General features: G+C 37.9%; 1 protein-coding gene across 3 annotated transcripts in view; it reads left to right on the plus strand.

The window, feature by feature from the left end:
- Col21a1 (collagen, type XXI, alpha 1) overlaps positions 1–25138 on the plus strand; it is a 192346-nt gene that overhangs the window by 113262 nt on the left and 53946 nt on the right. For all 3 annotated transcript variants that reach the window (XM_005377582.2, XM_005377584.2, XM_005377583.1), the window contains exons 11-16: positions 8441–8494; positions 8585–8638; positions 16153–16206; positions 16691–16744; positions 17345–17398; positions 17500–17553. In XM_005377582.2, the coding sequence (XP_005377639.1) occupies positions 8441–8494; positions 8585–8638; positions 16153–16206; positions 16691–16744; positions 17345–17398; positions 17500–17553 (324 nt within the window). The remainder of the gene's footprint in view (positions 1–8440; positions 8495–8584; positions 8639–16152; positions 16207–16690; positions 16745–17344; positions 17399–17499; positions 17554–25138) is intronic.

Consider the following 25138-nt stretch of genomic DNA (forward strand, 5'->3'; position numbering starts at 1 on the left):
AAAGACACAACTGCATTAGGCAGAGTCCTGATCCCCAGGTAAGGCCCTGTCCTGATTTTGAAGACCTGTGAATGTATTATCGTACACAGCAAAGGGGCTTTGCAGATAGGGTTAATTTAAGGACCTGGAGATGAGGAAATTATTTTGGATTATCTGAATGGCCCAATATAATCATGAGAGCCTTTATTAGGGGAGTTAAGAGTGTTAGGGACATGGAAGGGTTTTTTGTGATGAGGGAAGCAGAGATTAGAGTGAGGGACCCTGAGCCAAGGAATGGAAAGCAGCCTCCAGGGCTGTCCCGTAGCCCTCTGGAGAGAACACAGCCCTGCTGACATCTTCTTTGAAGATCTGTTTCAAACTTAGGATCTCTGGAACTGTAATATATGTGTGGTGGTTAAAAACTTTCTTGGGGGGACGGGGGAATTGGCTACAGCAGTGACAGGAGGGACCAGCCTAAATCTGTTTGCCCAGAAGTATGACTTTTCTTACTCTGCCCCCAGCCCCGTCCTTTTTCCTCTTTAGGAAACGTGTGGTTGGGTGGCCAAACAGGAAGAGGAAAGAGCGCCAGGGAGCCAGAACAGCTGAGGGTCATTAGTGTGTCCAGGCCAGCACAGGCGGAGCAGGAAGGTGTGGGTGGAGCCCCTAGCCAACTATTGGAGCCATCTGGACCAGGGAAACTTGGATGGAACAGTTTGCAGGGAATTCTACTTTTTTTGGATTTAGTTCTGCGCAATCCCCCTCATGAGGGATTTGAATCCTTTTCACACATTATAACTAGGCCAAGTCAAGTGGAGCTTTAAATAGTAAATTATTCCACTCCAGAGAAATACTAATTTTCATAAGGGAAGTGCCTTCAAACATAATTAAAGAGTAATATCCAATTTTTCTATTTCTTTCTTTTCTGTTGGTCTGGTGACTTCTGTCAGTACAGTGCCTGAGGATATTACTATCTTTTTCTTTTATCATTATCAGGAGAGGTGGGGGAAATATACAATCTGCTAGGTAATTTATAGTGGTACAACGGAAGGCATGACATGTTTATGGCAATGATTTTTTAAAGGAGGCCACATATGGAAACAAAAATAGGGTTAGTTTAGGTTTTTGGAGGGATTTATGTTTTTACAGTGACCATTTCTGTTTTCTGTCATTATTAGTTACCTTCCATGAAGTAAAGTATTTTACTGAAACAAAAGCTCTTGCTGGTCCTTGGATAGACTTGAGGCTGTGTTGCTCCTGCTTTACTTTTATGGGCTTTGGTTTCTTCATGTGGAAAATGCGAAGATGGCACTGAATGAGGTCCCTATCCTCCCCTAGTCTGGTTTTCTAAGACTGCACAAAGGCCATTATATTTCTAGGAGAGAACAGTGAGACAGACCATGCTGTAGAATCCTGGAGAGGACTTGCCATGATCTATGCCTTGAGAAGTGAGTTGTGGCACCTGAGAGCACACGGATGCCAACAGACCGTCGGTGGATTGGTCAATGGTGACACTCAGTGATCTGTGCCTCCTTTGCCTTGCTGTTTTTGGGGTACCACGACTGGGCTGGGGGTACCAGAAAGAGGCCAGCTTCCATACAGAAGTATACCTTTCAGAGGCAAGGGATTGCAAAGTCACATGACTTGTCAAAGTATCAAGCGTGGACAGAGGAAGGTCAGCAGGAAATGGATCTGAATGGGTTAGCGGATTTGGGAGAGACGGAGATTACTTGGATTAGGCTGTTGTGGTGACTTTAACCTGAAGTTGTGGTGAGCTCTGGAGCCACAGTGTAGAAAAGATATATGATATAACTTACTTTTCAGTGGAATTCTCTGGCTTCTGGGTTGAGGATAGGTTTTAACATGATGAGGGGAAAAGCAGGGAGGACCCCAGGAATTTCTCTCAGTGATCTAGGAGTCAGGTGATGGCTGACTCCATCCCACACTAGCTAGGACCAGTGTGGCAATGGTAGGGCAAAGGGATCCACTGATGTCCCTGGGATATTTTGAAATTTAGGCATACAGATTTGCTAATGTGCTGGATGTGAGTTGGAGAGAAGGAAGTTAGGAGAAACTACTTATATGTGAAGAGTAGGGGAGAGAAAATTGAGTGAGAGAAATCAAGAGTGTAGTTTTTGGATATGTTAAGTTTATATGTTAGACATTTAGGTAGAAATTCAAGTGGACAGCCAAAAAGAGAAGTCTGAGTTCTCCTTTTGTGAAATATTATTTCTTGTCCTTTTGTCTTATAGAGGAGTTTACATATTTTGTATCAACTAATGAGAGTGTTTTGCTTTAATAGAGTTAATCCTTTGCTACATATATTATAAATGCTTCTAGCTACTGATTTGGTTTATAATTTTTAATTGTGAGAAATGTAACATTTTTGCAGAATCAAATATTTTCTCTGTTAATTTATTCCAGTGTTATTTTTCAGGTATTGCTGTACCATATGTGCATTTACTTTACTATGATTTTAGTGACTTGTAATTCTGGATTTTATTGGCAATTTATTGGAGTATTTGGAGTGATATAAAGATACAAAAAGTTTAAGAAATTTAGAGAATAGCTGTTCTGACCCGGGAAGCAGATGGTGTTACTTTGTATTTATCATCCATTCATACTTCCCTAGGGGAGACAGGACTAGGGGTAGATTAAATGTCTTTTATAGTAAATGACATTTGCTTTAATTTGAAGTTGAAATTCTTTTTTTTTGAGTGGGAATTGAACTCAGGACCTCACGCTTGGAGGCAGGCGCTGTGCTGCTGAGCTACATCCCCAGCCCCTGAAGCTGAACTCTGATTATTTCATAACACCATTTAGGTTCTCCTTATGAAGTGTAATTTTTTATATCAGTGCAACAAGCACTTTTACTTTTGTTCCTGCTGGTGTTTTGCCACCCATTGCACCGTGTCCTCCTCACGGTCCTCTGCTGGTCCGTGGTGTCCTTCGCTGCCCCACAGCATGAGCCAGAAACGTGCGCAGCATTGCGCAACTCCAAATCCCACCCTTCAAAACCTGCCATACAGTTAGGCCGAATACACCCAGGTGGATTCAGCTGTGCCTCGCACTGTCTCTGTCCTGCAGAATCCTCCCAGCTGGCCTCTGCACTCCCTGTGCCCACCGCCTGCCTCCACAGTGCAGCCAGTGATCGTTCCAAACTGATCCTGTGACCCCTAGTTTAAACTGTTTAAGGGCTGGGACCAAGATCATGGTTCTTCATAAAACCCACAAGCTGTACATGCAACCCTCAGTCTACCACTCCGCACTTCATTTACTCTTTCCTTTCAGTCCTTGGGTGTGGCTCACCCTACTTCGTTGTACACATGGAAGGACACAGATTTCTGAATTTTCTTGGTAGTTGCATAGTGCTTATGAGTCTGCCAGTGAGAGAAGAACCACAGTGGACAGTAGAAGTACACACTTGATTTTGGTTACCAAGTTACCCTGGCTCTGTTCCAAGGGTTATCATTCCGAATTTTGGAAAATGTTTGAAGAAAATTATGTAATAGAATAAACTTTAAATAACATTCTTCCATTTTTAAAAGAAGGGTAACATCCAAAATGATTTCTCTGCATTGTGTTCTCATTTTTAAGTTTAGAATATTGAAAGAAACCAGTTTATCTACCCTCCTTGTTACATTGAAAACTGTATAATGTTTAATTTGGCAAAATATTTTATGATATTAGAATTAAACTCAGAAAATATGGTGACTATTGCACATCTGTGGATTTTGTTTTCCTAATATCTATTTCAATGCTATATATCTTTCCTGGAGCATTGTAACTATGAATCATAAAAGAAAATTAAACTGATTCCGTATTCTTCAACCCTACAACTTGGCAGTGAGATCTTTTTCCTAAAAAAAATGACTCATTTACAAAGAGACTTTCTGTGAACACAGAAAAAACTTCAGTACTTAGAAAAATCTCACAGATGGGGTTAGGATAGATATTTGAATTTACTGATAAATCCAAAATGGTAAAATTCATATTGAATAGTGTTAATCAGTTGGTGATTGTGGTAAAAATGCAGTTCTACAATTGTGAAAAAATTTACATCTTCAGAAAAATAAACATTCACTAGGCTGTGTGAAAAGCTTATCATTTATCTTCCTTTAGGGCATTTCTCTTGTTTTAATGTACCCTACTATGAGTCAGCCAATGTTTTATTTCTTCCTCTTCTTGGAAATTGTTGTGTTGTAATATTCCTCCCTGTTAACCTTTATTTTTCTGAGGTTTAGTCCAACATTTTTTTTCTGAATTTTATCCAGTTTCTTGTGGTGTTTTGCCCAGGGATCCCCTGGCTTGGATGTGGTTGTGGTTTTCTTTATTTTGTTACTAAGCATGTTTCCTTTAGCTTCGAGAATAATTGAATGTCTGTCTGCAATTAAGATTTTAAGAATGCATCTCATTGTAAGTTTTTTGTTTGTTTGTTTGTTTGTTGGTACCAAGAATCGAAAGCAGGACCTCACGTTTGCCAGGCAGGCACTGCGATGCTGAGCTACATCCCTGGCCCTTGTTAAAGATTTTAAGAAGATATATCCCACAGTATCTTCTTATTGTGGAAAGCAGTGATTCTACAGTGTAGTTCTTCAAAATGCAACACAAGCAGCCATTGCGAAGTACACCAAGGCCATGTCTGCCTGTGTGAATGTGGAGTAGGGTGAAGCCCTAATGAGGATGACTGGACCCACCATTCCCAGGGCGGCAATGGTGACTGTTAAACCCATGCAGAACATTCTGAAGTGTTCTTGTGTCTTCCCAATTGTCATTATATTTAAGAAGGGGCTGGGGATTTAGCTCAGCGGCAAAGAGCCTGCCTGGCAAGCGCAAGGTCGTGAGTTTGGTTCCCGGTACCGGAGAAAAACCAAAAAAAAAAAAAAAAACAAAAACAAAAAACAAACAAACAAAAACATTATATTTAAGAAATGAAAGAAACTTTATCTATTGAGTTCCTAACATCTGCCAAAATCGTGCCTAAGACTACAGTTCTTTTATTTTAAAAGTGAAGGGGATATTATTATCCATCTTGTGCTTTGAAACTGAGCCTTTGCTACCCAAGTTGACTTAGCCAAAATCCCATAAAAAGTGAAGGGAGGACTGAAACTTTACAAGTTTAAGATTCATTGTCCTTCCACTTCACCGCGTTACCTCCCAGCATTTGGGGACTTGATGATTCCTCCGAGGTTGCATTATGAGTCAGAAGTGGGCTGGGAACACAGTGTAGGGAACGTCTACATGTTCTAATACATTAACTGCAGTGTGTCCTCTGTAACAAATGCCACCCATCAACTTCCACAAGGAGGAGAGACGACCCAACAGCTTTTAATCTACAGTAAAAGATTAATTTTATTTCAACAATGTGATAAGGCAGGTATAACATTTGGTTTAACTTTTGAAAATAATCAAAAGTAAAATAGTTTATTAAATATGAACTTTGCAGACGACTGACCATGTCAATTAATAGCCAGTCTCCATGGTAGTTTTATTTTAAGGAATTTTATGAACATTTTCCCCACCTCTGGGCACTCAGAATTGTAAACAGTTTAAAAATAGTCTGAAAAAAAATGGACTTCTCCAGATCTGATGAGTCATTCTGAATGATCATATGTGGTCCACTATGAAACACTCTTTGATAAATAAAGCATGTTCCCACTAGCTTTGACAATTTATGATATATAATTTGGGGCAAGGTATTAAAGCTTCTGTGTCTTAGTTTTCTCATCTGAAAGTGGGATAATTTAGAACCTGTGATAAAGAGTGATTGAGAAGATTATGTGGATTATTAGATGTAAAGCACATAGTGTGAAACATGGTAAATACATACATGTAAATCATTGCTAGTATTATTTATCCCAAAGAAAACAGTGTGTTATAAATCACGTTGGATTGTCCAGATGGTGCATAGAGGTTTGAAAGGATCTGAAGGGCGTGCTGCGTGGTGGCATTCATAAGTACTCTGTCTAGCAAACTGATGGCAGTGACAGAGTTGCAATCTCAGTGTGTGGTCTGACTTATTCCCAGGAATAAGTGTTTGACCAACAGAAAGGTTTCAAACACTGTGTTCAATGCTGTGAATGCAGCGATGAGTTGGACTTGGTCCCCTCTGCGGGACCATCCACTGACAGACCCAGGGCCAGTCCCGAGAGCAGATAGTGGTTTTGAACATGGCAGGGTGTTTTGTGTGGCATATGGAGAAGTGGACTATGAGACCAGTTGTTATCTGGTGAAATATTTGAGGATTGGACAAAAAAGACTCAGAAAAGTTTGCATCTGATAAACCATTTTCTTAATCACTTGTTGTGGGACAGAATGCCCAACATAAGCAGTTTAAAGGAGAGAAGATTTACTTTGGTTCACATTATGCAGAGGTTTCAGTCCATGGTCAGCTGGGTCCAACACAGCACAGCACTGCAGAGGAGCATGGTGCAGGAGTGCTGCTCACAGCATGTGGACAGGAGGCAGAGAGCATGTAGGGAGGAGCTGGAGAGACAGGTGTATCTTTCTAGGCCAAACCCTCCATGGTGTGCCTCTTAAACCAGACCCCACCTCCTAACAGCAAGCCAGCTACGAACACCACGACCCAATCCCGTCCAAAGCCCCACCTGTGAGCATGCAAGACATTGAGGGACACTTTAGATCTAAGCTGCATGTCTTGGTTACTTTTCTCTCGTTGCTGGGACAAAATACCTGACACCCAAAATGAAGGAAGGAAAGGTTTATTTCGCTTACAGTTTGTGGAGGTTTCAGTCCATACTTGGCAGATTACAAGGCAGATTGGCACATGGCAGAGGGCTACAGCTCCTGGCGCAGAACACAGCAAAGCAACCAGCACACACCAGGGCAGAATCGGGGAGGAATGGCCTCAAGCATCCTTTTCCTCTCCCTTACATATGCAAACTATCCACCCCAGGGCAGGTGCAGCTCTCACACCCACAATCAAACTTTAAAAGCCTGCCCCATGGCCGCATGAGGCTTTGAGGGGACACACAGACATAAACCATAACACTGCAACACCATGGAAAAGTGTAGTGTACTATGTGGGGACCTCATGGAGGAGGAGGGGAAGGGTGAGGTTGACAGAAGTTCTGTAATCATCATTCTGGAAGTGAGAAAGCATTTACAAAGTAAGTGTGACTGCATGTAAAAGAGAAAATCAGTAATCTAAGACTGAACTTGCAGAGACAGCCATTATTATTATTGTCATAGCTAGCAAAGGATATTAGAAAGAATTCAAAATGTGAGTAAAAAATCTGGGAATTGTGATGTCTTTATAGTTTACCGTGCTGACAGTGAATATGAAGGCCATGCAGACATCGTGAATAGCTACATGGAAATGAGGCTGTGGGGCTGAACTATGGCAAGTGCAGTGGTACCTTGGCTCATGAACTTACTTTGTTTCACAGTTTTGGGGAAGTTGACCATATTTCTGTTCATGTAGGAAAGATGCCTGGGGTGTATTTGTTACCCGGTGTGGAATCTGTGAACAGAGGCAAGATTTTGTTGGGCACTTTTGTTTGAGAACTGGTTTGTGAATGGAAGTGTTTGTGAACTGAGGTATTGCTGTACTTAGGAATTTTAATAAGTTCTGCATTGCTCCCGTTGACTGCAGATGTCTGTACCCAAACAGCAAGGACCAGGAAGGGTGGGATCTGAATGGATTATAAATGTGTCCACAGGGGCAAAGTGATTTGAGTTAACCCCATGTTGTCCCTGAGAAAGCTAGATAAAGGTCCAGGGCCTTCCTGTTTGTTTGAAGATGAGTCGCCGGTACTGAATGAAGAATGAAGGGTTTGTCTCTAAGAGTTCTGCTGTTTTACCAAGGGTCTAGTTTCTTGAAGAAGGTGTATGAAGCACTGGAGTTGCGTCTCCTCGGCTCCTGCCCTTGCAGACTGCTCAGCCGTGGGGAGTAAGGCGGATGTGTCGCAGCCCTTTCTTGGGCTTACCATCGGCAGCTTTCTAAAATTAGCAATCAAAATACTACAAATATAAGGTAAAGAATAATATTCATCAAGGCTTACTTAACCTCCACATTTAATTCAGATGGCCATTAATCAGGTAGCTAAAAATGTGTTACACTCACTCACTCCGGCAGTATCCTGAGGCGCTTCTCTCTTCACTGTGTCAATATCGTGCCCATGTGCAGGATATTTGTGTAGGAATTCTGTATTTGTAGGACACTGACTCTGCATTTTCATCCTGAAGGCTTCCTTTCAGTTGAAGCATACACAGGCTTTTTTATTAATCTAGAGATTTTTAATATCTTTTATACATTTTAAGAATTTAATTAAGATAAAGGGATACCAATTCTTTATTAAGCATTTGATGCTTTAATATTTTGATTTCTTTAAACAGTCACTAAGTGAAGTGTCAGGTGTAAGAAACTGGCGAGGAGAGATGGTCTTGAAGCAGAGAGCCGCTCTTTGTAAACATGATGAAATATGAATTCTTTTTTCTTTAGGGCTATCAGGGAATCTCAGGATCACCAGGTGTTCCAGGATCCCCAGGAATACAAGTATGTGATCTGTTCATACATATGTAAGAAATCTTGTTTCTAGTGAACCAAAAATATAATTAACATAATTTAATTTTGTGATTAATTTAGGGAGCACGTGGACTACCAGGTTACAAAGGAGAACCAGGGAAAGACGGCCAAAAGGTAAACACATTTGAATAAGATAGTGTTAGTGGTTTTTGTCACTTAAAACAGCAGATGTTATCTCTGATGGCTCCCATTCAGAGTGTGTACCCTGGTGAGTTACAAGATTTATGGCTTCTGCATAGCTCTTCTGAAAGCCCCTGTGGCAGCCAGCCTTTCCTGTGCAACAGCCTGTAGCACAGTTGCTGTCCCTTTCTGTGCTCAGGAATAACATGATTTGGAGGAAAACATGAAAAAAAAAAAAAAGGAAGTATTAGTGAAAAGGTGAAGCAAAAATTATTTGTCTCTTTAGTTGAGCTTCAAAGAACACATATAAAGGTGGGCTTTTTATTTGTACATCTTAAAAGCTTAGAGTAAACTTTTGTGGGAATAGATGTACCTTGCTGAAAAATAAAAGTAATGACATTTCTTTCTGGTACCATCTTTAAATGCTGTACTGTTTGGGGGTCATAAATGCATGAATTTTACAAAGCCATACATTCTGTTGAAGAAGATAAGATGTAAGTTATTTTCAGACCAGTGATAACTTAATACAGAATTGCTTATTTTGTGAAGTTTATTGTCAAGCTAAACTCTGATTTAGCAGAGCAGGCCTAAAATCAGAATGCTACCTTCCCAGTTGCATTCTCACATTCCATGTGACTTCTGAGAATTCATTACCCAAAGTTAAATTAATTTGTTGAATTAATTAAAGGCTTTCTCTTTATTCTTCCTTTAAAATATGGTTTCTTGATTTTCATAAATGGGAAGGTTAAAAGAATATACCCTAGACAGAGCTTTGACTGTGGCAGTGTGGGATTTTCCCCCAGCATCACAAAGTGGCCACTGGGAGATCGTTCCACACAACAGTGTTCTCCGTTAGGATATTTTCCCACAATAATTTCCACTTTGTGGTTTTTCTCTGAAGAGTCCCACAGTGGGAATTTCCACTTGGGATAATTAAAATTAGATGCACTTTCTTCAACTGACTTCAACATTTGTTCTTTATGTATCAGACAAGAGAGTATATGTAGGTTTTTTGAGTTGTTTCCGGCCTGAACTTCTAAAGTCAAAACGAACTGTTACTCAGTGAATAGACTTCAGTTCAAAACTAATTTTATTAGTTGCTTTCAAAAGCTGTTTTTAATATGAAGTTTTTAAATGTTTTTCCACCCTTAAGGAGACATATTCTGTTTACATCAGTGGAGCCGTATGTTTTGGGGAAACCTTCATTAGGATATAGTGGCTCATGGATGTGTAGCCATGAGTTTTCCAATGAGCTCTAGTTTCCTGTGCCAGATTTAATTCTGGAAGTGCAGGTAGCTCTAATATCTTATTTTTAACCTATCTAGGCTGTATACAAACTAATTTTTTTATTTTTGGCTGATCTTAAGAAATGATATATTAATTATGTTTCAAGTATTTTTATTAGCAAATCATTCATTTTCTTTATTAGCTGTTTAACATTCAGAATGTCACTTTCCCATTATCCCCAGGGTCCACGCCAGAGCGTCTTGTGAGGGTGAAACTCTGTTCTTAAACAACTCTGTTACTTGTGGGTTTCCAACATCCAAAGACTGAGTGGCTTTACATTATTTCCGTTATATAGTCAGTCTAGTCAGGGAGTTGCAATATACGTTTCGAGAGAATGGTAATAAAGAACCAGGCTAAATGATTTGTTTAATTTATAAAATTAAAACAGACTCAGTGGTGGTGTAAGAGGGAGAAATAGAACTGACTTAGCAAAGTTTTCCTTTTTTTTGCTTTCTCAAAAAACGGGAGTGTTTCATGTGAAACTGGAGAAACCTTGCAGCTGTCAATATAACCAGAGATTTGCAGAATTCTTTTTCTACTTTGTGCAGAAGGCATGGCACCACAATTTCCTTTTTAAAAAATTCTTACCTGAGAGGCTCTTCTCCCCACAAAACCCCTAGCTGTGTGTGCTCTGAGTATTTCTGGCGTTAGATTTCGTCGTGTACCTTACGGGCCCGACCTGTGGGTGCTGTGTTTTCACTCCTTCCTCCTCAGCCTTATAGGCTCATGAGCATTCCCTGATCTTCCAACCTTCTTTCTTTTAAGGCTGTAGAATGGATTAATTTATTACAAAGAATCAGTTACACATTCTGCCTCATTTAGTGGCTGTTGTTCCACTTTATACATTTCAGAAATCATTTATGTGTGTGAAAATATTTTTCCTGGTCCCCTGTAATACGTTTTGACTTGGTTTTTACCATGTTAGCCACACAGAAATGTTTAATTTTTATGTATACATTGGTCTCCTGGTTTTATATCTACTTGAAAAAGTTCTACATTTTAACATTTTGAATATAATTACTCATACTTTTATTTTTGTAACTATATTATTTATAACCTTTAAATTTTTAATTTTTGGAGTAAAGTTAGATAAGCCCTCATATTTCTGTTCTCTTTCTTTCCTAAATGGATAGTCAGTTACCACAACAATGTTTATGGAATATCACTTTTTTCTCCACTCATTTGAAAAACTATCTTTCCTATTTCACTCTGGGTTGTCACTTCAGTCTTTCCATTCTGTTCCATTGACCTGTCTACATCTTTTCCACTGCCAAATTGTTTTAATTATTGTTGCTTCATAGTATGATTTAATATATTGGCATGGCTGATCCTTCCTTATTCTTTATAATCAGAATTTTCCTGGCTATCTTTTGAATGCTTACTTTTCCAGATGAAGTTCAGTGTTTTCTCTTCTTTATATTTCAATTAAGATTCCTTTAAATTTATGAATTAATTTTAGAAGGATTGAAATCTCTCCAAAATTGAATTTTTCTATTTATGATTCTGGCTTTTTCTTTTTACTTTATTTCTGAAAACTTGATTTAATGATGTTAAAGGGGGTTTCTTTATATTCATGGTAAATATTACTTATGTGTATTATACATAGAAAAATCCTTATGTCTTTTCACTTTATTATAATTGGAACCTTTCCTTAATGTATTCCTTCACAGAACCTTTCATGCTGGTTATTGTTTGTATATATACAGCTATTTTGTCTTTGAAAACACCAATAAGCTTATTTCCCTTATTAATTATCTTAGGGTATTAGGCATACTGGCATAATCTTTCTTTTTTTTCAGTACTTGTGATTTAACCCAGGGCCTTCATTCCGAGTTATGTGGCCAGCTTTTTCTTTTGAGCCAGGGTCTTCCTAAATCATTACATTGCTCCAGATGGACGTGAATTTGTGATTGTCTTACTTCAGCCTCGCAGAGTGCTGGTAATATAGGGTGTACCACTGCACCCAGCTGGTGTATAATCCCAAGCAAAGATAATGTGTGCATTGTCTTTTATTTTTACGCCTCTTCTGTATCTTGTCTAAATTCATTGGCTAGTCCAGGGAAACATTAAAAATAGTGCAGACACAGTAAAATTTTCAGGTCTTAAACAGACATAGTTCCTTCGTCAAGGCCAATAGTGCATATATGTTATATATATTTGCAATTTTGTGTCTTTGACTTTTCTTTCCAGCGGAGAACAGCAACCAAAATACTGCCTCATTCACATCTCCCTCTCCACTCTCAGTAGTAAGCGACCTAGTTTATCCAGCATCTATTCTACTCAGTTTCTTTTTGTTGGACTGTGTATCCGGGTTGAGAGGATTCCCTGAACTCACTTTAATTGATTCAGAGGTTTTAAGAATGCTGTTTATAGTTGTATCTTTGATTTTATCTTTCCCAGGGCTGCATTTTAATTGGACTTCTAATTTTTAAAGCCATTTTCCATTTCTATTTTTTACCTGTTAGAGATAAGAAAAAAATATCTTGCATATATGGTATTTTTAGATGAAATTCATTCTTTTTATTTACTACTCCCAAACTGGCCAACTTTTTGTACACTCATATATTTTTTAATAGTACCTTGTTAAATATAACAAACAACAGTCAGTTTATAATACCGGTTGCATTAGTCACTTTCACTGTTGCTGAAACACAGTATCCAAAGCCCACAAACTAAGAGGAGAGATTTATTTTGGCATACAGTTTCAGAGGTCTTAGTCCATGCATGATTGATGAACTCCAAGGCACACCAGAAATATGGTGGAAATTTATGAGAAAGGAAAGGCATTCACACACAGGCAGGAAGCAGAGTAAAGTGAGGATACAGAGAGGGTAATGTACTCTCAAAAAGCATGCCCCCCAGTCACATACCTCTTTCAACCAGGCCCTGCCACCTCATAGCACTTTTAGCTATGAAGTGAGTGATGGATCAACCTAATGATGAACATGAAGTCCCCAATAATCAAATCATGTTCCAGAATTCCTACCTCTGATCACATGAAAGTTTTGGGGGATAAACTTGAATTTGTGATTGTCTTACTTCAGCCTCGCAGAGTGCTGGTAATATAAGGTGTACCACTACACCCAGCTGGTGTATAATCCCAAGCAAAGATAATGTGTGCATTGTCTTTTATTTTTATGCCTCTTCTGTATCTTGTCTAAATTCATTGGCTAGTCCAGGGAAACATTAAAAATAGTGCAGACACAATAAAATTTTCAGGTCTTAAACAGGCATAGTTCCTTCGTCAAGGCCAATAGTGCATATATGTTATATATATTTGCAATTTTGTGTCTTTGACTTTTCTTTCCAGCGGAGAACAGCAACCAAAATGATCTTGATCTAAACTATAGTATCTGACCCTGGCCCTAAAAGGCTCATGCCCACCTCATTATGTAAAATGTATTTAGTCCTTGTCTAAAAGCTGCCAAAACCTTAAAAGTTAGTGAAAAGCCCAAGTCTGAGGTCTCCATTGATACTCAAGGCAAACTTTTAGTTGTGATCCCTTGTAAAAATAAAAAAGACAATTGACAGGTGTAATGGTGCATGCCTGTAATCCCAGCACTTGGGCAGCTGAGGCAGGAGGTCTGAGGCCAGCCTGGACTACATAGGCAAGTTCAAGGCCAGCTTCAGACCTTGTCTGAAAAAAAAAATTAAATACTTCTAACACACAATGGTTATTCCAAGAGAGAGAAAGAAAGGGAATAGAAGGGAATGGGACAAAATCAAGCCCAAAACACAGCAGGGAGACATATCCAGCACCTGGGGCAGATTGTGGCCAGATGTAAGTTCCAAAGGGCTTGAGCAGTCCTGTCCCTGTGACCTTGCTGGCTGTAGCCCACACGGTCTCTGACTTAGAATGGTTCTGCACTCTGCACGTGACTTTTCTCAAGAGATGATCTACATTCCTGACATCTCCACCTTCCTGGGTTCTCCACTGTATCCTCAACTTCACTGTCACAGTTTTATGTAATGCCTTTTAAAGCACATTCCCTGGCCTCCCAGACCTTCTTTTGAAATTTGGGTGGATGCGTCCATGTCCCCCAGACTCGCATTCTGCACCATCATGTGCACAACACCAGGGTCAGCTGCTACCTCAGGCAGTAGGAGGTCCCCTTTGAACAAAAGCTGCAGCAGCCTCTTGTGTGCCTGCCCAGTTGAGCAGCACAGTGAAGTGAATCCCAGAATGCGTCTGATCACAAACAATTTGTTTGGCAAAATTTTATTTCCTTTCATAAACTTCACATCAGGTGACAGACATGAGTATGACCCTCTTCCTCACACAAACACAAACACAAACACAAACACAAACACAGCTATCTTCCCCCAAACTAGAACAAATTAAGTTTGTAAACCAAGATACTATTGAACTTTTAAGTATTATCACTCATGAGCTTAACACTCCCATGATCCAATCCCCCTCCAAAAACCCCACCTTGGACACCTGAGAGGTTTGGTGAATAATCTATATTTAAATGAAAACACCAGTATTCTGTCTTCTCAATATCTATTTCTACTGTAAGTTCACTTGGTGCATGTTTGGAGCATGATTGGATGTCTAATATTCTCAATTCCTCTTTTACATGTGATGTGAAATATAGATGAATAATAATAGAATAAAGACATTAGAACAAAGTAAGTGAAGAGAAGTAAAGAGAATAAAGACATTTTCAGAGATTTACTATACCAGAAAGTTATATCCCATCAATTCCTTCTTGAAAGCCATTGTTGTTCCCCTAAACAAAGGACTAAACGCAGATATAAAGAACAACTAACCTACCCTGAAACAAATAATACAACTCTGAGACTTACTAAAGAATAGGAAATTTTCAATGCATATGAATGTGTTTGAAAGTGATTTTGATAATTCAAGGAAGTTTGAAGTTGAATATAGCAGTAAGTTTAAAGGGAATCACTAACACAAAAAGTTATCTTTTTAATTCAAGAAAAATAAATATTTCAGCAAGAGAAGCCAAGTAGTTACAGTATACTTGAGGCATAACTATAAGTATTAATAGCTCTGACTGCTGACTTAACTAAAGCTGAAAAAAGTGAAGGGGATTTTTGGTCGTCAGAAGGGGAGATGGAGAAGGAGAATTGAGTTGTCTTGGAAGTTAACCCTCTTTGTTCATAGTGTGAAGGCAGCAGATAATGCTGAAAAATGAAAATGTAAGTGCAATGCAGTCATGTACTTTAGCATTTTGAACTCAGAGATTTGGAACTTGAAAGTAAAATAATTGCCTTTGGAGAGTTTTGTAAGCCTTGAATAAGTATATTGTTCTTTAAAACATGTGAAGAAGGGGCTGGGGATTTAGCTCAGCGGCACAGCACCTGCCTGGCAAGTGCAAGGTCATGAGTTCGATTCCCAGTGCCAGAAAAACAAACAAACAAACAAAAAAACATGTGGATGAATAACTTTTAGAAAAATTACACTAATCATAAATACCTGATCAGCTTCTCTTTTTCCTCTACCATGGACATTAAGACAATTGTATGTATGCAGTATCTTTTTGTGCCATCACAAAAGTGAACGTGATCCAAATCTTTCCATAATAGTTATCGTTTCTTTCCTGTGTCTTCACATTTAATGTTTTGAAGCTAAGGCAATAGTGTCCACTGTTTCTCTCACTACTAACTATAAACTGTGTCCAGTGGTTAGAATGCTTTTCATGTTTTCTCTTGAGATAACATTTTCATCTTTGTAGACACATCTGAACAGATACTGACTGTAAGATTAGCATTTATTAAAAACCCACATAATCCTGCAGTGTGCTGAGATTTTCAGTTCAGGGTCTGTACTTAATGAGCCGTATGAGACCTTAAAGGCTGACTGTCTCCAGCGAAAGTTGGCTGAAAACCATTTCAATAAATTCATTGTCTTGGTCCTATAAAAGTCTGCATTGCTTTCAGAATAGATGACAACTCTGTAAGAGTAGACTCAGGATTGATGGTGAGGTGCCTGTGATTTTAAAATGTTTCACCTCTCGGATCACAAATGACACCATGATAAAGAAGGTTAATCTTCATAGAGACAGAATTTCATACAGATCCAAATGTGAGTGGCTGGAGATTCATTTCTAGTGGATTTGGTAATGGTGAGTTTCATGACTTTAACATTTAATTTAACATTTGTTACATTAAATTCAATCAAATGCTGTAATTCTTGTTGAATGTTATAATTCTTGGACTATTTTTCCTTTAATTAATTTCAGTTTTATTTTCAGGGTGACCGTGGGCTTCCTGGTTTTCCTGGTCTTCATGGGATGCCTGGATCAAAGGTTGGAAAATTCTCTTCTAAATTAAGCAATGCCATATTTTAATTAAAATGAAAGGATGTTTATATTACAATTGTATTTTAAGTAAATGCTTGTAGATGAATATAAAGATAAGTATGTTAAATTATTAGGTTAGAATTAATATCACCATTTATATAAAACTTTAAAAAAAATCTCTCTAAAGTTTCCAGTTATAAGTGTATAATTATATAGTACCCTATTTAACAATGGCTGAACAAGTCTACTATATACAGTGTGTATAATATACTATTTATTAGTTCTCTCAACCTGAAATTCTCCAATATAAGCCCCACTGCAGTACTTGTGTATCCCTATAAAGCCTGTAAAATAGGACTTTTAGTAGATAAGTTTTAAATTATTTTGAGTTTGGAATGTTACACTTTATTATTTGTAATCTGTGTTTCTTTTTCTTCTAAGGGAAATATTTATTTTCTTCAAAGTCAGTGCTTTTGTTATTGTCTTTCAGGGTGAAATGGGCCCCAAAGGAGATAAAGGGTCACCTGGATTTTATGGCAAAAAGGAAAGTATGGGTCACACACCTGAATACCCACACTGACCATTTAATGTAACGGAAACAACAAACTTGTACTGCATCTCTGTTCAACCTCAGCATTCTCAGAGGACTTATTTAAAATGATAAACAGAGGAGAAATGTCTGGTGACTGTTATGTGTGCTATCCTATAGGAATGCTTTGTGTTATTTTATTGTGAATTTAAATAATATTCACAGCGAGAGATTCCTTGGGAAGAGCAGCTGCTTGAAAATATGTCCACTGAGAATCTGTGCTACTAGCCTTCCTATCTCTTCACACTTAGGGAAGCTTGTATGCTTGGTGTTTAAAATACCCACTGCTTTTTAACTTGTCAGGGTACAGTATCTGTGTCTAGATGCTGAGAATATTAACTCTGCATCTGCCAACGTTTTCATTTCGTTGTTTTACGTTGTGCCCACTGGGCTGGTAAGAAATCACGCCTTAACAAAGACTGTAGAGGCAGCACAGTCTGCCATTCTTCCGATTCTGCCTCCCCATGATGAGTTTAGCTGCAAGCTTTCCTCTGCAGTTAAGAACTGAGAGGCATTATTAGAAGGATTATTTTTTAAATGTTATTTTTAATACAGGGTGCAAAAGGTGAAAAGGGGAATGCTGGTTTTCCTGGCCTTCCTGGACGTCCTGTGAGTTTAATGTGAAAAAACATTCTTGAGTATTTTACCTTAAATAAATAGAAAAAAATCAGTACAAAAATATGTTAAAAATACATGTGTTTATTTTTCAGGGAGAACCAGGAAGAGATGGAAAAGATGGATTAATGGGTAGTCCTGGCTTCAAGGTATTTACTAAAATAAAACGATAACTTTTTTACCTTGTGAGTGAACGGTAGAAAAATATACCAGTACTAGAATTTTTTACATATAGCATTGGGATAAATTAAAGAGCTGAAAGTTTTTGAATCTAATGTAAGAATGATACTAATTTTCTGTTGAGTTGATCATGAACTGTGAGGTAGAATGCCATGGAATATTGAAAGTTGAGGATCATTGATATCCCATTCAGACTGGATTACTTGGTGAATTAGAGGCAAGAATTCATAGTGCTGTCTCTCAAAGAATTAAGGTTTTGGGGGGAAACTTTTGCCCTAATCCTTAAAACATCTCTGTGTCTTAAACAGTATGGGATGAGGATGAGGGAGTTAGAGCATGAGGGATTTGCAGAGTGGCAATTCTGATGATGGCTTAGCACCATAATATTCTTACAAAACACTTTTAATTGGCTGCATACAAAATAGCAATGGATTTTCTGTGGTGTAGAGAGGACCATCAAGGCTTTTATATACTCGGGTCAGTGCATCTAGGATGTGCAGGCAGTCCAAGTGATCGCATAATGGGCTCACTGTAAGCTGATTTGGATCTCTCAGGACAGGATTTGTGGAATTCATCAGAGGTGAAGGAGCCACTTGGTTAAGCAGTGGCTTTAGAAATCTCATCCCATTTCCAAATAGTGAGCATTCTGAAGCTCAAACTTGCCCAGAAATCCGTTCCATATTGTTATAGTTGTATTTTCTTCATTTGGAAAAATTTCCCACTTAGTTGAAATTCACTATCTATCATTCCTCAAAGAGTACAGGTAGCACTTTCTGTAAATATAAGTGTAAATGTAAAATATTAGACCTATTTTAAAGAGCTTGGTTTCCTCTTGTTAATTATGTTCCACTGAATCTCATTTTCTACATATTTGTTAGAAAGATTTTATTGAGTTTTAGAATAAAAGCATCATGGTCCTTACTCATGAGTTATGTTGTCTAATTAGATTCTCCTATACCTACAAATTAGGCATTAGTTTAACTCTTCTTCATATTTTGTTAGTATAAACCCATTACCCCAAGGATGGGATTGCATTTTCTGAAGATAGAACTTAAAGAATAGATCCAAATTAGACCTTCAGCCTTTAATGTCTTTTCTAGCTATGTATCATTTGACAAACTTTTTGACCCTTAGCTTCCTCCATTTGCAGTAAATATATATGTTATATATAGTATATATATATTTTATATTTATATATTAAATATTTATATATTACATATTTATATATTGTACATATTTTATACATATTTATTGCAGAATTCATCCACATATTATATACAGTGTAATGCTTTCTACTGTATTTACAGAGGTACACAACCATCACCGCAGTTTAAGACATTCTCATCACCCGAAAGAAAAACCTGTATCTGATATCCGTCACCCCCATTTCTCTATAAGTTCCTGTCATTTGTATCCGGCCCCAGACCACCACTGTCCTTTCTGTCATTGTGGATTCCCCAGTCTGGACTTGTTCTACAAGTGGAATCATAAAATACACAGTTTTTGAGACTGATTCTCTTACTTATATCATTTTCAAGGTTCAACTATGTTTTGGTCTACATCAGTATTTCATTATAGCTGATAGTATTTTAAAAGATGGATATATAACTGTGGTTAGCATTTTAAGGTCAATTCACTCTTGATGTATGATATTTAGAATATTACCCTTTATAAATATTTTCTAAATTTTTATAGTCTTAATTTAGATATGGAAGTCTATAATTTATTTTGAGTTAATTCCTATTTATAATATGGGAGAAAAGTCAAAGCTCACCTTTTCCTCATGTGGATATTCAGGTATTATAACATTATTTATTGAAGCCCTTTACTTCCAGTTGAATTATACACACACACACACACACAGAGTTACACAGAATAGTGAGGTTTATCTTGGTGTATATGTGTGTAGAAGGGGTATAATTGGTGTATAAGACACTTTGATCATTTCCACCCCCCATTTTCCTGCTTGCTTACCTTTTCCCCTGCCCTGAGTCCCATCCTCTTCTCTGATACTCCCTCTTCTATTTTCGTGTCATCTTTTCAGATATTTTCAGATTTTAGTTATGAGAGAAAATATGTGATACTTGTGAGTCTGGCATATTTCACTTCCCATGGTACTTTCTAGTTCTATCCATTTTTCTGCAAATACCATGATTTTGTTTTCCAACTCTGAGCAGTATCCTGTTTCTCTGGACTTTCCAAGAAAATGGGGTTCCTTATCTCAATCTAATTGCTTACTGGACATCTCCCCTTGGAAGAACCACAGTAGCCTAAAATGAACACCACACTGTTCTCATTTCTCTATTTTCCTAGCACACCAAACCCTCCAGAAAATAACTTCAGTGACTGAAGAAATGGTAACTTTACCATCTGTAGAAAAGAGACACTACAGGACTAGGAAGCCTGACACTCCACCCAAGCTTTTCCATGCCTGCCTATCTATGCGGATTCAAGTAAATGTGAGACATTGCAAACTAATAAAGAATTGGCAGACAATACACAAACAAAACAGCCAAAAGAAAAAAAATGAGAAAACATTTAAGTGAATTTTCCTCACAAAATAAAAGGAACAGAAGAAAAATTCAACAAAATGCTGTAACGTGGGTCAACAAACCTACCAGCATTTGCCGATGTAAAAAATTTAGAAATCAAAGACACAGAATGAAAACTGAAAAAAGTAAGATACAAGGTAAGAATCAACAATCAAATTAAATGGGAAAAGAAAACACAAAATCATCTCAGGTATGAGCATCATAGTTAAATTATTAGCAAAAAGCACAGCTGAATGGATTTCATTTAAAACTAAGAAGGCACTGAGAACACTAAACAGCTAATAATATGGAACCAACTTTAAAATGAAAATGATAGTGGTAGAAGACAGGGAAACAAGTCTCAAAATACATGTAATTGTAGTACTTTAGATGCAAACCACAGCACGGTAACCAAAGTTTAAAGCTATAAATTGATAGAATCATGCAGAAGTAAAAGAAGGCCTCAGGCTAACTGCTGAACAAAGTGTGGGGTTAAACGGAATTCTTAATTCTGACTCACACTTAGATTATTAGAGTTTGAATTTGACTCTTTCCTTTTACTGATAAGGTTGGCTAAGACTTTATCAATTTTATTTATTCTTTCGAAGAACCAACTCTTTGATTCATTAATTCTTTTTGTTGTTTTCTTAGTTTCTACTGCATTAATTTCTGCTCTGATCTTTATAGTTTCCTCCCTTGCATGGGCTTTGGGCTTGTCTTGCTCTTCTTTTTCTAGAAGTTTAAGATGCAATATTAGGTTGGTTATTTATGCTCATTCTGTTTTCTTGATGTGAGAATCCACTGCTATAAATTTCCCTCTTAGGACTAATTTCATTGTGTCCCATAAGTTCTAGTATGTTGTATTTGCTTTCTTATTTAGTTGTAGATCTTTAATTTCATTTGTGATTCATTGGTTGTTTAGGAGGGTGGTATTTAATTTCCATGTGTTTAAGAAGTGTTTGCACTTTCATTTGCCATTAATTTCCAATTTCATTGCACAAAGTTCAGATAATATGCATGGGATAATTTCAGTTCCTTCGCATCTACTTAGGCCTGTTATGTGGGCTAATATATAGCCTGTTTTAGAGACCATCCCATGTGCAGCTGAGAAGAATGTGTATTCTGATGATGTTGGGTGGAACACCCTGAAAACGTCTAAGTCCATTTGTTCATGCATTTGGTCCAGGTCTGATATTTCTTTGCTGATTTTTATCTGGTTGATCTATCTCTTTTTGATGATGGGATATTAAGCTCTCCCATTAAAATTGTGTTATTGCTTATTTGATTTTTCATGTCTATTGATAATTGTCTTATATAGTTCCTATATTATACCAGTATCTCAACATCCAGCATTCAAAAATGGCACAGCCTGTATTACGAACAAAGACTGTTAAAACCCCAGCTTATTGAGGGCAGTGGATCTTCTGAGGCTTGGGCTGTGCACAACACTGAAATAAAAGCTTATTCTGTTTTCCTAAGAAAAAAATCTTGCACACTGGGGGTTTCAGTGATGTTCAGCACCTGAGTTCATGTTCAGTGAGGTTAAAGGATTTAGTCACAGACGCCCGGAAGTGTCCTGGGCGAGTGAGAATTCCAGGCCCCGACCACACGGCTCCTCTGCTCATGACGCTTGCTCGGTGCCTGTGCTCTTGGCTGCCCAGGAAAGCCCCCAGGCTCCCATCCTCAGTGCACTCGTTCACATGCTAAAGACCAGCTGTGCAGGAAGATCAAGTCGAAATAAAGCGTTTCTTTAGTAATAAAGTAGAGACCTTCCTCACACGATAGTTCCGTCACGGGGAAGCCGTATTGTCCACCTGGCTGTGGCATTGCTCTGACTGCAGTCTAAATTACTGTCTATCTTTTCACTTATTTATTTGTGGTCAGGAACTAAAGACCACAGCACGAAAGCAAATGAACATGCAATATAAGTTTCACATGTTTGTTTTTAATTAAATTTGCTATTTTGAAATAAGTATGTTGTGACATAAATCATTTTGCAAATTAGATGGAGAAATTGGATTGAAGAATCATATTGAGAGTGATAGGTATTTTTTTATTTATTTTATACCAAGAAGGAATTTTTTAGTAGAACATAAAAATGATAAATTAGAGGTACAGTCATGATATAAACTTTTGTATCATTAAACTGATCTGTATCATGTTTTCCTGATCATGAAAGTGACAAAGTAAAAAGTTAAAATTCTGATTAAGATACTGAATTTCACAGACTGGTTGTGTATTGCATTGTTGATTTAGGGGAAATAGCCAGGTAGAAATTATTTTTGTTTAAATTAAATTATATTTGTTTTCATTCTAATTCCGGCACTCTGGGGCGGGGAGGCAAGAAGATCCTAAGTTTAAGCCCAGTTTAGAAAATTTAATAATTAGCGAGAACATATCTAAAATAAATAAAAAGTAAAAATAAGAGGGCTGGGAACATGACCCAGTGTGAAGATCCAATTCCTACTATGGCTAAGAGAAAAAAAGAAAAGAAAGGAATGAAGAGAACAGAACGTTTCTAGGTAAAGATTGCTAGCTAGGAATTGCTAGCTCCCATCTTGTGATAACTAACCTGCATAATCTTCTCATACCACATTTTCAGATATTTCCTTTTCCCTTTAGACTGAGCATTTAAAGAATGAATAGTCCATTCTTCCTTGCATAGTGTACTCTAATGATTGCAGGGAGGAGGACAGAGTCTCATATTACGCTTGGTGGTGGTCTGAATATGACGTGATGGTAAAAACAAACAGGGAGGTAAATCTTTTACAAAGGGGACAGGGACCAAGAGACAGAGGGAGGGAGGAGGGAGGGGTGGAAACAGGAGGTTAGAGGAATTAAGGTGTGTTATATGTGCTGCTCCCCATGACGAATGTACTCATTATGCATTGCAAACGTACTTAGGAATAAATAAAAAGCAAACCTCATTTGAAGATACTGCCTACGTTTGATGAGTGTGTGAGGAAAATAATACTTATATAAACAACACAGCAAAAACAACCTAGCCATCAAAACATTCAGTGCTAGATTTAAAGCTGTATTGTACAGTACTATCATAGGTTATAATGGAGAGGACAGAAATCATCTGTAAGGCCTTATCTTGAAATATGGGCTAGATCAGTAGTTTTCAGAGTGTGGTCCTAGGGCTAGTAGTATCAGGAATTTCTAAGAACTTGATAACCGCATTCTAGGGATCTAGCCTAGAGCTCCTGAGTCAGGAGTTGTGGGTTGGGGCCCATGTTCCACAGTTCAACAACCCTCCAGGAGATTCTGATAAAACTGGATTATGTTTTGTTCATCTAATTCTGTATTATCCTGGTTGTCTTTCCTAACAAGAAATGAGAAGACTGACAATAAATTAAACCCTCAAATAATTGTAGGACATCATTATTCACAAATTTGCTAATTGATGGGGGAGTGGGTGTGTGAGTGTGTTGTGCTCAAAGGAGGGGCACACAGTGTGGGGCTGGAGATTGAACCTAGGGCTTCAGGTGAGATAGGTGAGCACTCTGCCACTGAGTTACAGCCCAGCCTGTTTCATTACTTTAAAAAAAAGTCCTCATAATGAGAATGAAATAAGATGTTAGGTCAGTGGATAGAGACGTAAAAGAGATTTTTCTAAACCAAGTAGTCATGCACTCTCAAATTGTTTCTCCTCTTTGATAACTGCCCTCATCCCTTGAGTTCACATGGAGAAAATCTAAACTGCAGGTTTGCTCAGTAAGTTGGTTGGGACTGTACTGCATGAAGGGAGGGAAGTTAAGTGGTCTAACTACATATTGGGCTGTGGTTTTCCAATGGCTGTGTTAGAATCGGCTGGAGACTTATTAGAACTCAAATTGCTTCCCAGCCTTCCTTCTCCGGCTTCTGTTCAGCAGGCAGCAGTCAGGACGTGGAATTTATGTATGGAGGTTCCCACAAGGAGAAGGTGACCTGGATGGTTTGAGGGCCTCTCTTTGAGAACCATGGACTGGGGTGTTTCTTTCTGACAATCGACAGAAGGGTTGAGTTCAGATAATCTACTATAGTACTTCACTGTAGTTTTTAGGAGTTAATGTATCCCTTTTCTCTAATTTTTCAGGCATTTTCAGACTGTTGTTCCTGCACTAAGCAGACCCCACATGCCTTTTGGTTTTGCCTGACATTTTCGTAACCTTTGCTATAGAAACAAGGTGCCAACAGGAACTTCCTTCCCTCCAGTTTGGTTAATTTACAGGAGAACATTATTCTTTGCCCTTTTATAGCTTTCAGGTAGTGTTTGTAGATAAAATTGGAACAGATGAAATATCTGGCTTTTGTCGATATTTCACCGTGCTAATGAAATGAAAGAAGTCATAGAAGTGAGGAGATGGGAGCTTATTCAGGTGATGTAACTGAATACTTTTCTACCTGCTGATTATGTCAGTGGAGTTTTATAGGCTCTTCTGTGCTTCATTTTCTACAATTTTTGGAAATTCACTAGAATATGAAACACTGAAAAATAATGTGAGAATATGCTTTATATTTAGTGAATATATTCTGAAACTCCCACCTTGTACCTGTTTCAGCTCAGGTATTTGTACAAAAATGCTCTAGTTTAACATACCTTCTTCCTCTCATCTATGATGAATATTCTCTCTGATACGAAACAAATGTTCACAATTGCTCAAGGACAACTTTAGTTCCTGGTTAGAAAGAAGCAAAACCATGGGTCTTAATGACTGTTAGGTTTGAAGAGTCTGTGAATAACATGCATTTAGGATTACAATCAGCTACTATTTATTGCTTTAGTAGCTAATAGGTTAGCTATGTCTGTATATACTGGCAATTGATTCATTTGGGAAAAATTTTTAATATACTGATGAGTGGATATGTAATAAGGTGCTTAAATAATTTGAGTATAACAATTTAAAAGTATGTAACTGAAAACTATTAAAAATTATTGACAGATAGTACCTAAAATATACATTTTGGATGTTTACTTTTTTTTTTTTTTTTTTGGTTTTTCTCTGGTACCGGGAACCGAACTCACGACCTTGCGCTT

The sequence above is a fragment of the Chinchilla lanigera genome, unplaced genomic scaffold, assembly GCF_000276665.1.
Source record: "Chinchilla lanigera isolate Chin_1 unplaced genomic scaffold, ChiLan1.0 scaffold00010, whole genome shotgun sequence".
In the NCBI taxonomy this organism is placed as follows: Eukaryota; Metazoa; Chordata; class Mammalia; order Rodentia; family Chinchillidae; genus Chinchilla; species Chinchilla lanigera.